Source organism: Littorina saxatilis, linkage group LG1, assembly GCF_037325665.1.
Source record: "Littorina saxatilis isolate snail1 linkage group LG1, US_GU_Lsax_2.0, whole genome shotgun sequence".
Classification (NCBI taxonomy): domain Eukaryota; kingdom Metazoa; phylum Mollusca; class Gastropoda; order Littorinimorpha; family Littorinidae; genus Littorina; species Littorina saxatilis.
In genome coordinates, this window is record NC_090245.1 from 48617322 (window position 1) to 48634496 (window position 17175).

The window sequence follows — 17175 nt, forward strand, 5'->3', positions numbered from 1 at the left end:
TCTATAATGGCTTGTGATTCAACAATAATAACTGAATAAAAGTCGTTTTCAGCCTTATAAATGCAGTTTTGTTGTCTTTTATTGTTTCCATGTTACACGGGTGATTTTGCAAACATGGTCCAAATAATGCTCAATATATGGCAAACTAAAGGCAATGTTATATTTTTTCTTGTTTAAACTGAAAAGGTACACCCTGAGAAGTGTGTAAATAGTCTTATCAAAGTTTTCTGGGAAGATTTTACTTTTGGTGATAATGTCACAAACAGAGGACGAGATTCTGAGACGCACCCATATATGCTATTGTGAAGGTTAAATGTCAATAAGACTGAATGAATGCCATGTATCAACATGTTCTGATCAGGATATTATTAATTAATTTTCATTTTTATTTTGAAATTTTGACGAATGCATGGAACTTTGAAAAAAACATTATTTTGTTGTTTGCATGTAGTCATTTCATATTGAACTCTATAATGGCTTGTGATTCAACAATAATAACTGAATAAAAGTCGTTTTCAGCCTTATAAATGCAGTTTTTTTGTCTTTTATTGTTTCCATATTACACGGGTGATTTTGCACACATGGTCCAAATAATGCTCAATATATGGCAAACTAAAGGCAATGTTATATTTTTTCTTGTTTGAACTGAAAATGAACACCCTGAGAAGTGTGTAAATAGTATTATCAAAGTTTTCTGGGAAGATTTTACTTTTGGTGATAATGTCACAAACAGATGACGAGATTCTGAGACGCACCCAGATATATATGCTGTTTGTATGCATTTTGTGGTAACCGATATTAAAAATTACTGAGTTTATTATTAGGATTTCAAGTTATTTACTTCTGTGTGGGTTTGTGTGGATGTGGATGTGGTTGAGTGTGTCGGCGGCGTTGTGTGGATGTGGTTGAGTGTGTGGGCGGCGTTGTGTGGATGTGGTTGAGTGTGTGGGCGGCGTGTGTATGCAAGCCGATCACTTCGGCTCGATCCTCGATCAGCACCTCCGGATCGATGGGCAACTTGATTTCAAATGCTTTCTGCACTAAATTGGACAGTTCATGCTTGCGGTAATCGCTAAACGTGACGCCTCTTTCACCAAGAACGACTGTAACTCGCTAACGATAGCAGGCTTTCCCTTCGCTGACGCCATTGTTTGGTCTCCCAAACAAGGGAAACTACTCTCATAGGTCAGTTTCCACTAAAAAGACAGGAGTTTATGCATACGCCCTATTTCGGGAGCGTCGGCTGCTTCGAACACCAACCCACAGTGATTTACGATATGATGACCCTCTGCACCGTTTTTGAGTCACTTGAGAAAATGTGACTCTATGTAATCGGTCAGTGTTAGTCTGTCCGGCCGGCCGTCCGGCCGGCCGGCCGGCCGTAGACACCACCTTAACGTTGGACTTTTCTCGGAAACTATTAAAGCGATTGGGCTCATATTTTGTTTAGTCGTGACCTCCAATGACCTCTACACTTTAACGATGGTTTCGTTGACCTTTGACCTTTTTCAAGGTCACAGGTCAGCGTCAAAGGAAAAATTAGACATTTTATATCTTTGACAAAGTTCATCGGATGTGATTGAAACTTTGTAGGATTATTCTTTACATCAAAGTATTTACATCTGTAGCCTTTTACGAACGTTATCAGAAAAACAAGGGAGATAACTAGCCTTTTCTGTTCGGCAACACACAACTTAACGTTGGGCTTTTCTCGGAAACTATAAAAGTGACCGGGCTCAAATTTTATGTGAACGTGACTCATTGTGTTGTGAATAGCAATTTCTTCCTGTCCATCTGATGCCTCATATAATATTCAGAACTGCGAAAGTGACTCGATCGAGCGTTTGCTCTTCTTGTTTCGATTAGTAACTAACATTGTAAGTTACTTTTATGCTAATTGTACCCGTACGCATACTGTTTCACTTGTATATTCAGTTAATTATTGGTAGAAAAGTATCTACGGGAAGTTGCTATGCTCCCAACAAATGAACACTCCCCGAGCAACTGAGTGACGTCCCCTGATGTCAACGTGACGCGTTGGATCGCTCATTCGTAATAAAAAACAACATTGGTATGTTATTTCTCGCAATGTACCTGCATTCATCTGGGAGATTGGTGCTATGCTTACATTGTAAGAATGTTTTGAAACCTTTGCGTATTTTGTTTACATCGTAGTTGTCTTGAAATATGCGAAAACCGTACATGTCAGTACTAAAAAGACGCTGTCGGCTGCTTTACACTCTTCAAAAAAAATTAAGGATCGGTTGAAAAAACGGATCTAAATATAAAAAATTGCCAAAAAATTAAACATCGACATAATAATTAAAAGATTAATGTGTTTGAATTAACAAATGAACAATGAGTTTTGACCTAGAATTTTGTTTGGCAGGCAGAGTTATTTCCCTTTGTGGGACTTCTCAAAAGCTTCTGCTTTTTGGAAGTAAAAGGGGGTGTTTTATAGCCCCATGAAATTTGCGGAACGCATGCCAGGGCAAAAGGTTGTGATGCACGTGCTACAACAGGGTCCTGGCTATGAACATCGCTCACCAGCTTGTGTTTAAAGGTTGACACGCTGACACAATTATGCACAGTAGCAACATGCCCCCACGAAGAAAACTGAGCGATTTGGATAGAGGAAGGGCAATAGGATGGCTACAAGACGGTGTTGCTGCCAGGCACGTGGCCCAGAGGCTTGCAGTGGCTTCCTCTGTCATCATCAGACAAAAACAGAGATTCCACGCAACTGGAAGAGTGCAAGAGCGACAACGTTCTGGTCGGCCCAGAGTCACCACACAAAGAGAGGATCGCAGGCAGGCCATGCAACAAAGAATGGCTACGGCAAATAACATTAGGCAACGCCTACACGCTACCACCAACACTGTTGTTAGTGGTCAGACGATCCGAAACCGCTTACACAACTTTGGCTTGCGTGCAAGGCGTCCAGTCCGAGGAACAACCCTGACTGCTAATCACCGAGCAGCTCGCCGAGCCTGGTGCACTCAACATGTCAGGTGGCAACGTCAGCAGTGGGCTCAGGTGTTGTTTACAGATGAGTCCCGCTTTTGCTTGGAACCTGCTGATGGTCGCATCCTAGTGTGGAGGCGTCGCGAAGAGCGCTTCGCAGAAGGCGCTGTTCTGGAACGACAGCGTTTTGGCGGAGGCTCTGTGATGGTCTGGGGAGGGATCAGCACACGTCTAAGGACACCTCAGTACCATGTAGTGGGCAACTTGACCGGTGTCCGCTACCAGAACGAGATCCTGCAACCCCTGGTCGTTCCAGCCCTCCAATCGATCGGCCCTCGTGCGATTCTTCAGGATGACAACGCACCTCCCCATCGCTCTGCAGCTGTAAACACCTTCATCCAGCAGGCCAGGGTCAACAGGATGATGTGGCCAGCCAACAGCCCGGACCTGAACCCCATAGAGCACATGTGGGACGAGCTTTGTCGTCGGGATAAGCAACATCACCCTCCTCCTGCCAATCTGGGTCAACTGCTGCAATGGCTCCAGCAGGAGTGGAATGGAGTTCCCAGAGCACTCATATGCAACCTGATCCACTCCATGCGCCAACGATGTGTTGAATGCCTGGCACACAACGGAGGGCACACGCGTTATTGATACCGATTCACATTGTTGTGAATTCCATTTTCGAGGGTTGTCACGTTTGACACACTCCAGCTAAATTGTCGCTGCCGCGTTCGATCTTTGCTTTGTTTGTCATTACTCCGTGGTTGTTCAATTATATAATTTTAAGAAAATGAAAGAATTCGGTCTTGTCTGTTTTGTGTGGCGTGCTTGTAAAAAGGTGATCCTTAACTTTTTTTGAAGAGTGTATGTACGTAGGGCAGTTAATCGACTTCCAAAATGGAATGGTCTAGCTCGACATCTGTCAGAACAAAACACTCTGCTTTTAGCCACGGGAAATATTTGGGGTCCAGCATCATTGTTTAGTAATGTGGAGACGATAAGCTACACTGAGCCTAAAAAGTTAAGGATATTTTGTCAGTGGTATAGCCCAGATACAGCAGTTTTTTGGTCAGAAAAAATGTGTTTCTGGAATCTGAGTAATATTTTGGTATGACGTCACAGGTCCGTAACCACGCATACCCTCAAAAATGGCGTTTTTTGAGGGCATGATTCACTTTCAACCGTCGAAACAGTGTCTTAAACTGAATGATATTTTACATTTTTTACACCAAAAAGTTTATTTGGTGTCTTACCTAACAGTTCATACACATTTCGTTCAAATCGGTCGCTAAGTCAGGTTGATCTAGCGTGTAAAAGAGAGCGACCTAATCCTGAAAAACAGCAACAAATCCAGGGTTTTTGTCGTGTTTTTGCTGGGTAGCTGCAGTTGATATGCAATAAAACTACAAATAGCAGCCTCGCCAAATTTCACAGAATGATAACAAAGACCCTCATCTGGATTCGCGCTAGTACTAACTACTTGGAGCAAACAGAACCCGAGAATGGACGTTGTAACGGTTTTCCGTTAAACATTTGCAAACGTTCGTAACGTCCTAGAAACAAATGTGACATGCACGTTACTGTGTACACTTTGCAAAAAATGGTGCCATTACATGTGTGCCAAGTTTCAGAAACATCCTTTCATGGGCTCAAAAGACATAGCCTCACGATTTTGAAGAAATAAAAAGTAAAATCTTACTCCACTACGCTATTCTATTTTTAGACGATGACGTCTGCAAAACTCATATCAAGGTGGCTGAGTGGTCAGGACACACACTTTCCACTATCAAGGTTAATTGCACAAAGCGCAGCGATTGAAACCTTTTTCTTTTATATAAGATCTGCTGTTAGGTGTGTTGTTTTTGAAATTTGTCTTTGGCACGGTGTTCTGGTGTGCAAGCGCATGCGTTTATGCATCTGTCTGTCTGTGACTACGTGTGTGTTTGTATACAGGTGTGCATGATAAAAAAAATAATCCAAAAACCTCCAAATAATTATACTTTTTGAGTTTGTGTGACTGTTCCCGTAGCTTGATGTTCACGGTTTACGAATTAAGGGACAACCAAAAAGGCGTTCTCTCTGTGATAAAACGGACAGATAACGGTTCTCTGTATACTAGGCCGTTATGACCTCAAGACAATGTTCTTAAAGACTTGAACACTTGGCGATGTCCATCCCCACAGCTCTATTTCATAGCATTCCAACTGTCTGATTCGTCACAGCAAATGTCAGATTGTGTCTCGCCGCTATGAAGACGACGATGAAAAAAACCCAGTGTTGTCTCCATCTGACGTCATTTTTTTTAATTATATGACGTCATGTCTGCATTCTTCTGTCTTTTTACATTTAGTCAAGTTTTGACTAAATGTTTTAACATAGAGGGGGAATCGAGACGAGGGTCGTGGTGTATGTGTGTGTGTGTGTGTGTGTGTGTGTGTGTGTGTGTAGAGCGATTCAGACCAAACTACTGGACCGATCTTTATGAAATTTTACATGAGAGTTCCTGGGAATGATATCCCCGGACGTTTTTTTCTTTTTTTCGATAAATACCTTTGATGACGTCATATCCGGCTTTTTGTAAAAGTTGAGGCGGCACTGTCACACCCTCATTTTTCAATCAAATTGATTGAAATTTTGGCCAAGTAATCTTCGACGAAGGCCGGACTTCGGTATTGCATTTCAGCTTGGTGGCTTAAAAATTAATTTATGACTTTGGTCATTAAAAATCTGAAAATTGTTAAATAAAAATAAAACGATCCAAATTTACGTTCATCTTATTTTTCATCATGTTCTGATTCCAAAAACATATAAATATGTTATATTTGGATTAAAAACAAGCTCTGAAAATTAAAAATATAAAAATTATGATCAAAATTAAATTTTCGAAATCAATTTGAAAACACTTTCATCTTATTTCTTGTCGGTTCCTGATTCCAAAAACATATAGATATGATATGTTTGGATTAAAAACACGCTCAGAAAGTTAAAACGAAGAGAGGCACAGAAAAGCGTGCTATGCAGCACAGCGAAACCGCTACCGCACTAAACAGGCTCGTCACTTTCACTGCCTTTTCCATTAGCGGCGGACTACAGTCATTGTGAAAAAATGTAGTGCGTTCAGTTTCATTCTGTGAGTTCGACAGCTTGACTAAATGTTGTATTTTCGCCTTACGCGACTTGTTGATTCTTTGTCTTTTTTACTTCTTTCTTTTACAGCACAGCTGTGTTCAAAACACGTGAACAGTTCTTTTCTGCGACTGCTACTGAGCAAGTTGTTCACATCATGCGTGAAGGCTATACCCATCCTATCTGAGAACGAGAAACAAAATTGTAGAAAAAGTCCTTTAAAAAAGTTGCGCGAAAGACACCAGGGACAGTATTTTTCACCTCTTTTCAAACGATCATAACTTTTGAGCCCGTGAAAGAATGTTTCTGAAACTTGGCACACATGTAATGGCACCATTCTTTGCAAAGTATCCAAAGTTGTGTGCATGTCACATTTGTTTCTTGGACGTTACAAACGTTTACAAATTTTTAACGGAAAACCGTTACAACGTCCATTCTCGGATTCTGTTTGCTATTAGTACTGGAACATATACTGACGAGGGTCTTTGTCATTGTTCTGTGAAATTTGGAGAGGCTGCTATTTGTAGTTTTAAATTTATTGCATATCAACTGCGTCTACCCAGCAAAGACACCATAAAAACCTTCGATTTTTTTGCCGTTTTTCAGGATTGTGGTCGCTCTTCTTTACACGCTGGATCAGCCTGACTGCGCGGCGGATTTGAACGAAATGTGTATGACTTGTTAGGTAGGACACCAAATAAACTTTTTGGTGTAAAAAATGTAAAATATCATTCAGTTTAAGTTACCGTTTTGACGGTTGAAAGTGAATCATGCCGTCAAAAAACGCCATTTTTGAGGGTAGGTGTGGTCACGAACCTCTGACGTCATACCCAAATATTGCTCAGATTCCAGAAACACATTTTTGAGCAGAAGAAATACTGATCTTCAAATACACGTATATTTCTGACCAAAAAACTGCTGTTTAACATCTGGGCTATACCACTGAAAAAATATCCTTAACCTTTTGGGCTCAGTGTACATGCCACTAACACGGCGGATCAGAAGAATCTTTTCAAATCGAAAGAAGAGGCATAGCCTCACTGACACTGTGGCACAAGCGCATCAAATCTGTCAGAAAAACACTTCTACTTTTAACCGCGGGAAATGTAGGGTCAAGCATCATTTGGTAATGTGGAGAAGATAAGCTACATATGTCATTAAACACGGAGGATGAGAAGAATCTTCTCAAATCGAAAGAAGGGGCACAGCCTCGCTATGACAAAGGGCGTAAGAATACGCTCTCTGGAAAAGTTAGCGCACTCCAAGAGTGCGCTAACAATTTTAAGCGCATTGCCATTAGCCAATCAACTGTTTCACATCAGTCATGTGACACCAGTACTTACTGACAATTATTATTATTATAAGAAACCGACCTGAATTGTATGCGTGCGTGCGTATGTGTTTGTGTGTGCAGCCACCCTTGTGCACGGCAGCCTACAGATCGTTTTGTTATCATGGGTGCCCAGCTCAAACAAAACTGTCACCTTCTATATCATTGCCGCCTCCTGGGGCATGGGAGATGCTGTCATCCAGACACAGATCAATGGTGAGGGTGACGTCATGGAGTGCTTTTGTGATGTCACCACACTGTCCATCTTGAAGATTAAGCTTGATTTCTTTTGTACATTCGCCCCCCCCCCCCCACCCTCTCAAATATTGCCTAATCCCGGGGGTGAAATACTCCAAATGAATGGACAATATCTTAAACTTGTGCTTACACCTTCCCTGATTTGTGTGTGCTGGGTGACCATGTCATTTAAAACCAAAAATTAAACTTGTCACTTTAGGAGCGATTTGAAACATTGCTCTGGCGGGGAAAACAAGTTTTTTTGTAAGGCAGATGGAGCAGTTATAAAAGTATGAGCGAAACTACATTTCTGTGTCGATTAAACACGTAACATGTTCGTTATAACGGGCAGGCTGGGTGTGTCAAAGAAAATTGTCCATTTTAATGTAATAGTTTAATGGACAACAAGGTGTTGTTATTGTCATCGTTATTGTTTTTGTTATTGTTATAATGAAGTGCTGGTTCTTTGTGCAGCCCTGTACGGCGCTATTTTCGCGGAAAACACGGAGGCAGCGTTTGCCAACTACCGGCTGTGGGAGTCGCTGGGCTTCGCCATGAGCTTCTGGTACCATGCCATGCTGACGATTAGGTCCAAGCTGTATATCTGCATCGCCTTCCTGCTGACCGGCATGGTGGGCTATGCCGTTGTGGAGGTCACGGAGAGGAGGAAACTGTCGCGGCTTAGACACCACATGAACACATAGAACACAAAGACAACACTCTTTGTGTCCCACAAGAAACACGGAGCATGAGAGAACAGAACACACAGGCAACACTCTTTGTGTCTCCTAATAATGATAAGGGTATTTATATGGCTCAAATCCTTAAATAGTTCTAAGCGCCTTACAATCAATCTTAAATATAATATCAATTACAGCAACAATACACATTTAAAAAAAGATAATTAAAATAATCTGTAAATAAATAAAAACACAACACCATATGAGAATAGAACACACAGACAGCACTCGTGGTGGCCCTCGGGAAACATGGGACATGAGAGAATAGATCAAATAGACGACACACGTTGTGGCCGTCGGGAAACACGTGGCATAAGAGAATAAAACACACAGGCAACACTCTTTGTGTCCCACGGGAAACACGGGACATGAGAGAATAGAACAAATAGACGACACTCTTTGTGTCCAACGAGAAACACGTGGCATGAGAGAATAGAACACACAGGCAACACTCTTTGTGTCTCTCGGGAAACACGTGACATGAGAGAATAGAACAAATAGAAGACACTCTTTGTGTCCAACGAGAAACACGGTGCATGAGAGAATAGAACACACAGGCAACACTCTTTGTGTCTCTCGGGAAACACGTGACATGAGAGAATAGAACAAATAGAAGACACTCTTTGTGTCCAACGAGAAACACGGTGCATGAGAGAATAGAACACACAGGCAACACTATTTGTGTCTCTACGGAAACACGTGACATGAGAGAATAGAACAAATAGACGTCACTCTTTGTGTCCAACGAGAAACACGGTGCATGAGAGAATAGAACACACAGGCAACACTATTTGTGTCTCTACGGAAACACGTGACATGAGAGAATAGAACAAATAGACGTCACTCTTTGTGTCCAACGAGAAACACGGTGCATGAGAGAATAGAACACACAGGCAACACTATTTGTGTCTCTACGGAAACACGTGACATGAGAGAATAGAACAAATAGACGACACTCTTTGTGTCCAACGAGAAACACGGTGCATGAGAGAATAGAACACACAGGCAACATTCGTTGTGTCCCTCGGGATACACAGGACATGAGATATGAGAACACACAGACAACACTCTTTGTGGCCCTCGGGAAACACGGGGCACGAGAGAGAAGAAAGAAGCCTGTTATAACCCCTGTCCTTTTTATCGATGGTGTGCAAGTTGAGCGAGTGGATGAGTACAAGTATCTTGGTACAGTCATAGACCACAAGCTGAATTTTAATACCAACACAGAATCTGTTCACAAAAAATGTCAGCCACGAGTGTACTGTCTACAGAAACTCAGATCCCTGGATGTGAACCCAATGATTTTATGCACTTTTTACAGGAGTTTTATTGAATCTGTTGTAACTTTTGGTTTTGTCTGCTGGTTTGGTGGTCTAAGTTGGGGAAGGGCTCCTAATATGGACCACAGACCTGTTTACCAGTACGATTTGGGCGTATTTTGTACGCCAAATTATTATCAGTACGCAAATACGCGACACACGCACAAAATACGCATAAGAAAAAGTCTAGAATAGTACGTTTTCTGGTGTTGGTGTGCTGATTACGGGATGGTACAACCGATACCGGTTTTGGTCGAAGGGAGATAACCATGACAGCGAGTCTTCAGCTGTGGAAACCTTGTTCAGTTGTTGGCACGTGCGATTGTCTGGACAATCGTGGAAAAATGAAGCGGTAACATGTGCCAGTTTCGGATGACTGTACCAAGTCTAAACAGCAGAAGCACCAGATTTTCTTGGAGAAATATAAGAAAGAGCCAGGAATTGTGGAGACTCTACTGTGGGAAAAAGTCATGCACACTGCAAGTATTGTAAATCAGATTTCTCCGTTGCCCATGCTGGGAAATATGACATCGAACGACACTGTAGTTCCAAAACTCACATGGACAAGGTTGCTGCAAAGAAATCCGCTGAAAGCTGCCAATGAATTATGAAGTTCATTCCCGCAAAGCAAATCCTGCCAGAAGAAAAGGCTGTAGTCCGTGCTGAAGCAATGTTTTCTGAGATGATTGTAAAAATGAACTTGCCACTGTCAACCGCAGATGTTATTTCACGAACTTCATCTTTTCATTATCAATCTGCTTGGAAGACACTGGTTATAATGTTATAAACTGACAGGTAAATAAAATTGTTTTATCTCTGTTGTATCGGAAGGAGTTAAATTCTGAAGATGTTCACAAGACATGCTACGACGCGTACGTTTTCCCTAGCCCATATGGCTTTGCTTGCAAAGTACACCAACTTTTTGAAAAATACACTCAACTTTTTGAAAAAGTACTCTTGCCTCAGGTTTAGGGTAAACGGGTCTGGGACCACTTTTTGTTTCATGCTGATAACTAGCTTGTTTTCTTGCGAAGACGTTTCATTTTGTGTTTGGTAGTCCTTCTCTCTTAGGTTAACCGTTAGGCCTAATAAGAGTGAAATAGCTTGGATAGACATTCAGCAAAAATTAAATACAGAAAAAATTACAAAGGGTCCATATTAGGAGCCTGGGCGCCTAATATGGACCAGTGAAGCGGCCTTCACGAATCACTGTAAAAAGCCCCCTATATTTCAAAATAACATGATACAACTTAGTGTACAAGTCAGCCTAATTAAAATATGCTCTAGATTTATCTGTTTCGGGTTGATGAGAGCATTATTTGAAGCACACCAGGAAACTAAAGAAGCTTATCAAAAACAGAGTGAAAATATGTGAAATTATCAACTTCCACGAAAGAAGACTTTTTGTTGCATTTTTTTAAAATCTCGAGGGCTAGTTATAGGTTATTTCCAGCAAGCTTCTTAATGAATTAATGAAAATAGCCTTTAGCTTTTATTTTCTTCGATTTGTTGAAGGTGGTCCATATTAGGGGACTTGCACATACTTTGAGATTTTGCTATTATTTTTTGTTTTCAGTAGAAACTCGGGGTCAACACTGCTAAAATATAACAAATACGGTTTTAGCTGTCATATATAACAATTTTTGTGCGATAAAAGCTTTGGCTGTGGACAGAAACGAGTCCGTTTTGGGCGGCAAATTTAGAGTGAACGCTGCCAAAAATGAAAAAAAGAGAAAAAGCCTAACGGTTTTGAGATTTCTGTTTCTGCACCTGTTTTGACATGTGCAAGTTATCCAGAGAGGGTGAATACAGCAAATCAAACTGTTTTGAGCGCTCTAGCGCCGTTGGTTTGTCAGAACAGAAGCCGGTGGTCCATATTAGGAGCCGGTCCATATTAGGAGCCCTTCCCCTACCAAAAACAGAAATGTTCTGGACAGGGTTGTGAGAATGTGCAGCAAGATTGTGGGTGAGAGACAGATGAGTTTGACCGAGCTGTACGAAAGAAGAGTGGTGCGAAAGGCTGGAATGATTGCAAATGACAACGCGCATGTACTGGCCCAGTACTTTGAACGCCTGCCATCGCGTCGACTGTTACGCGTGCCAACAGAACTGTCAGGGCTAGTAAAAGTTTTATTCCATTGTCCATTACGCTCTTAAACAATATAAGATGTTTGGTGGCTTGTTGACAGACCAGCTTTTTTGTTGGTCCAAGGGGACGATATCGTCTTTTGTTTCATCTTTATCGACCAAGGCCGAAGGCCGCGGTTGATAAATATGAGACAAAATGTGATATGCTCCCCGAGGACCAACAACAAAGTGCTGGTCTGACAACAAGCTACCAAACATCGTGTTTGTCATCATTTTGGTTGTGCAACAAAATGCACAATAACCCACAGGGAGACGAATTTTTAGAATCTAACTCCGGGCCACAAAGCATCGTCACAGTAGCACGAGATAACACGTCAAACTTGTATGTGACGTCAAACGTAGCTTGTTGACGCTTTTCTTCCAGTCTGAAAATGTACAGAGCTGCGATCATACCTTTGAATTCAGTAAGTGTTGAGCATATTTCTTTTCTTTTAAGTGTTTATGACTTTTCGTTGTGGATTTTGCGATTACAGAGATAAGTTGCAAATTGACCATGAGTCGCCGCGGTAATTATCAACATTGATTGGGTCTTTGAGAGTGAATGCTTACAATCGTTGTCCTCGGAAACACAAATCCAAAGCCACGATGGTTCCACACATCAAACAATCAGCCTGATTGACTTTTACTTTGACAATCCACGTTTCACATGAAAGCTCAAACCCATTCACCACCTCGAGTTATTGCATGGGGAACATGAGATTTATTTACCAGGTGTTTGTGAATGAAAACTCTTGAAAATGATGACAAACAGTAATTGTCATCATTTTCACGAGTTTTCATTCACAAACACCTGGGAAATAAATCTCATGTTCCCCATGCAATAAATCCCCGGTTACCATAGTTGCAGGAAGCAGGTTATACATGGATAATCAAAAGCAAACCCAATAGAAACGCTCTAGGATTCTTCGGCTCTTTTCATTGGCGTTTCCCCAGACCTAAACAGACTACACTGCTTTGCAAAGTTCCAAAAACGAACTGGCAAACTGGCAAAAGTAAACAAAAAACAAAATTACTTCATGAAAGGTCATAAATTCAGCAAAAACAAATGAAACCTAGCGATATGTTTTGTCTTCTTACAGAGTCATGGAGTGCGTGTATCTGTGTTTCGATACACAGACGTTCGGAGAAACACGAACGTCAAGTTCAAGTAAAACGACCCCTGACACACACATTTTGACCCGTGCACAAGACGTTGTATCGATAAACGAAGCACAAATAAGAAACAATAATAAAAGCAAAGAAAATAGCAACAAGATATGCAAACATCTAACAAAGCCGAGCAAGACGCAAATCTTCTGTGACCTTTGACCCAACGTAGCTTCCACATTCGATCACTAAGCTTAATATTTACAACTGAAAACCGAGGGGGTGTGAGAGGAACCTACAGAACTGTGCATCCTCAAATCTGACATACATAAGCTTATCCCAACATTTTATGAACTCAAAACACAGAAAGTTGCTTTCACACGCCAGTCTTGATTGCAACAACGTGCTGTGGCCCCAAACCATGTATCATCAAAACAGAACTCGTGTTTCAAAGCATGGCTCCCTGTGTTGATTTGGCATTTATTTTCTCACTACCAAAATGATGACAAAAACGATGTTTGGTGGTTTGTTGTCTGACCAGCTTTTTTGTCGGTCCTCGGGGGGCATATCGTCTTTTGTTTCATATTTACAAAAGACGATATGCTCCCCCTTGCTCGGACCAAAGAAACTACAATGGGACCTTATGTACAGTGTTTTCTCGGACGACAAAAATGCTGGTCTGTCAACAACCCATCAAACATCTTATTATGTTTTTGTGATTCCGATGCTGCTGTTTTTGGTTTGGATTATATGAGGAGGAATTTCTCCTGCTGTTGTTTTAGAGGGATTAAACAAGTGTTGGTGTTTATAAATCTGTTACATCTTAACGGCATATACAATGTAGTTCCGATGTGGTGTGGTTTGTGATTTTTAAACGGAATTGAACGGCATTTTTTTGTGTATGACTATTTTACATATTTGTTTTAAATCTTAACAGCGACAGATTTGTATGCAGACAGGTGTTTTAGTTGAGAACAATGTTTATATATTGCACATCTATATATTCAAATATAATATTCAAATATAATATTAATGTTGTAGTCCTTCGTTTGTCTTTATGTTATATGTACTACCACTGCAATTTCTCCATGTGAGATAATAAAAAGTTAATTTGATTTGATTTGATTTGCCGCGTTGTGCGTCATCCTGCTATCTGAATACAAACACTGATGTGGAAAAGACACATTTTATATAGACGCCGTTTGTTGGATACTTCTGACACCTAGCTAGATATACAAGTACAGGGTGACCCAAAACAAATGCAACCCACATAAATGTTAATTTCTTCTTTATCTGTTGACTGAATCACTTCATTTGTAGGGGACATAAACTTCAGTCTATGCATGACCCTTCTGCACAGTGACAGTTGTATAAATCAAAATAATGGTCTGATTTTTGTGTAATTTAAAAAAATAAGTTGCCAAATTCGGGGATCTACTCCACAGTACGAGGTTTGAAATTGAGCGGTAGCCATATTAACCCGACTTAAGCCCTCCAGGTTTTTATCTTTGGGGTAATTCGAATGACATAGTATACCTAATTCAACATTAGACAATCAGTGACTTGAATACAGCAATTACAGGCAGGATCAAGGGATTTCCCATGGGTGAATGCGTTCATGTCATTAATGAATTTTGCGCGACGTTGCACATGTGTAGCTTTACAACAAAGGGGTTAATTTTTCAAGTCATTTGAGTTAAGCAAATATTTTCATAGCTGTGCATGAACTTTAATTCGTCCACGACCATTCTACAAAGTTTCGAGTCTATAGGTAAAATGGTCCGACATTTACCTTCTCTCAAAAATGTGTTCCAAATTACACCTTCGAAATTGTCAATGGCACGAATCGCGAAAGCTTTCATGTCTATGGATTGCCCTGAACCCAGTTTTAACTGCTTTTCTTCGTGTCACCGATGTTCTAGGGAATAAAGGAGGTGTTTTTGTATACTCATAAGTTAAGATAATCCAAAAGGTAAAAGTCTGGAGGGTTTAAATCAGGTAAGTAGCCTATTGCTACCGCTCAATGTCAAACCTCGTTCTGTAGAGTCGATCGCCGAATTTGGAAACTTTAAAAAAATAATTCACACAATTCAGGCCATTAGATTGACAAAATCTCCACTTTGTGGAAGAATCATGCCTAGAAGTTTATGTCCCCCGAATATAAAGTGATTCGGTCAACAGATGTAGAAGTTACAAGAAGTTTTGAGGATTGCATTATTTTGGGGTCACCCTGTACATGAATATAATATATTATGGCATTCGTCTCTGCACACAATCCACGACGAAACGTTTGGTGCGACATTCTTCAGTTTTGAAAAGAAGAAAGGACAAGGAAGTTAAAGGCTGACATTGTCCTATTCCGCGTGAAGGAAATCGCTCACCTTCCACGTCAAGGTGCAAAACGTAGTGATAGTGACACGCCAGATTAGCGCGGTAGCGTATTGTGCTAAGCAGGAAAGCGCTTTTCTGTATTCTTGTTAACTTCGCAATTTCCGGAAAACATCCATTTTCACTTTGAGACTGTTTTGTTTACATTCGACACTATCAAAACCACTTTGCAATACTGAAATAATGTGTTTCTGTGTTCGAAAGCTACAGCTAATCGTTATTATATCCCCTTATGTACAATTTTATAACATTATTGGCACATGTAAACAATATGAGTTATTTCTAATATGCTGATCTATGCCGCTGACTGTTAGCAAATGATAACAGACATGTCGAGAAAAAAGATATCAAGCATGAGCCTTTTAGGCGAATGCTGATATCGTTTGTTATCATTTGCTAACAGTCAGCATATTAGAAATAACGGTTTTATTACCGTTTAATTCGACCAAAAGAAATTTCGAAGCGACCCCGCGAATTAGACAGAACAGCCGCAATGGGAACTGGAGCGCTCCTACCTGATTATGCCTGTCAGTCAAAGAATTCTCGTGACCTGGGTCAGCCAATCAGGGTAACACACCTTGCGTGATAAATATTCACAGGTCAAATGCGTTTGTGACACCACAAACCATGTTGAACATGCGTTTCGGTTGCTTCGCTTTTTCTTGTTGAACAGAGAGCGACAGATTTAGAACCGACTCCAGACGGATGGGAAATGACGTAAAGATACATTTGACTAAAGCGAGTGACCCAATTTCACTTGATTTTCCGAACTTTGATAATTTAGATTTCAAGTGAGCGAGTCGGCATTGCACACTCAGAGGATGGGCGGTGCCTGGCTGTTCCGTAAATCACCCACCGACAAAACTCGCTTTTCGGTATTTTTTTTAGATAAAGAGAGTATTATCTGACAGCATTTGAAGTCTCATTCTTTATAATAAATCACACTGATATTGCTGATTTAAATTTTTACTTTGTCTTGTTCATGTTTAGCTTGATAAACAAAACGGGTCCCTGCATTTAGAGGGTCACCTAGAATCCGTTCTGATTGGTCAAAAAGCCATATGGGGCACTGAATTGGTAATAATAGGAAATAATTAATGAACGCTACGAAAAGGGCAGCCTTTAAGTTAGTTGAGCTGAGAGTGGAGAAGGAGCGGCCGTAGGGGATTTGATCAAGGACAGCGCAGTTGTCCGCAGAGCATGTCCTAAAATCAGGACATGCCGCCATGCGACCGACAGCCGCTGTAGTCATTTTCCAAACCTTCATTTCTAACAAACACAAATCCTGGTTCTAATAATAACCGGTTTCTTTTACCAAGCACAAATCCTGGCTCTTATAATAACCGGTATATCTCAACAAACACTCTCTTTGTGTGTGTGTGTGCGTGTGTGTGAAAGAGAGAGAGAGAGAGAGAGAGAGAGAGAGAGAGAGAGAGAGAGAGAGAGAGAGAGCACCGTTTAGTAAGGCTTTTGCAACAAAACATCACCCTGCATGATAAAAGTTCAATGATGCTCTTTTTCTGTACGATACTTATCTATAGCACGCTGACCAAAGTGGCCTGTCGCTGTGGTATACTACTAAAACATAATATGCAACTTAGTGTATCTTCTAACTTATAAAGCTCGTTTCTGTGTGCGGTGTGTCTGTCTGTCTGTCTGTCTGTTTGTCTGTCTGTTGATGACTTAAGGCTCCGAAACGGCTCCACCGACTGGGACGGGAATTTCAGGGTATGTTCTTTGCAAGGGCAAAACAAACACGGATTCAACAAAGCAGCGAATTGAAGATGCTCCGCTCAGGCTAGGCTGTCGCATACATAGGCCTACAGTTATACAA

At 41.0% G+C, this 17175-nt stretch overlaps 1 protein-coding gene across 1 annotated transcript; it reads left to right on the plus strand.

The window, feature by feature from the left end:
• Positions 1–6700: 6700 nt before the first annotated feature.
• Positions 6701–14073, plus strand: LOC138972313 (UNC93-like protein). The gene is made up of 2 exons (XM_070345004.1): positions 6701–7639; positions 8135–14073. Exons 1-2 carry the CDS (start codon positions 7606–7608, stop codon positions 8362–8364), a joined length of 264 nt encoding a protein of 87 aa, XP_070201105.1. The 5' UTR covers positions 6701–7605; the 3' UTR covers positions 8365–14073.
• The last annotated feature ends 3102 nt before the right edge of the window (positions 14074–17175 follow it).

Coding starts and splice junctions, on each gene's coding strand:
- LOC138972313 (XM_070345004.1), top strand. CDS start 7,606: ATGGGAGATGCTGTCATCCAGACACAGATCAATG. Junction 7,640..8,134: donor CATCCAGACACAGATCAATG/GTGAGGGTGACG, acceptor TTCTTTGTGCAG/CCCTGTACGGCGCTATTTTC.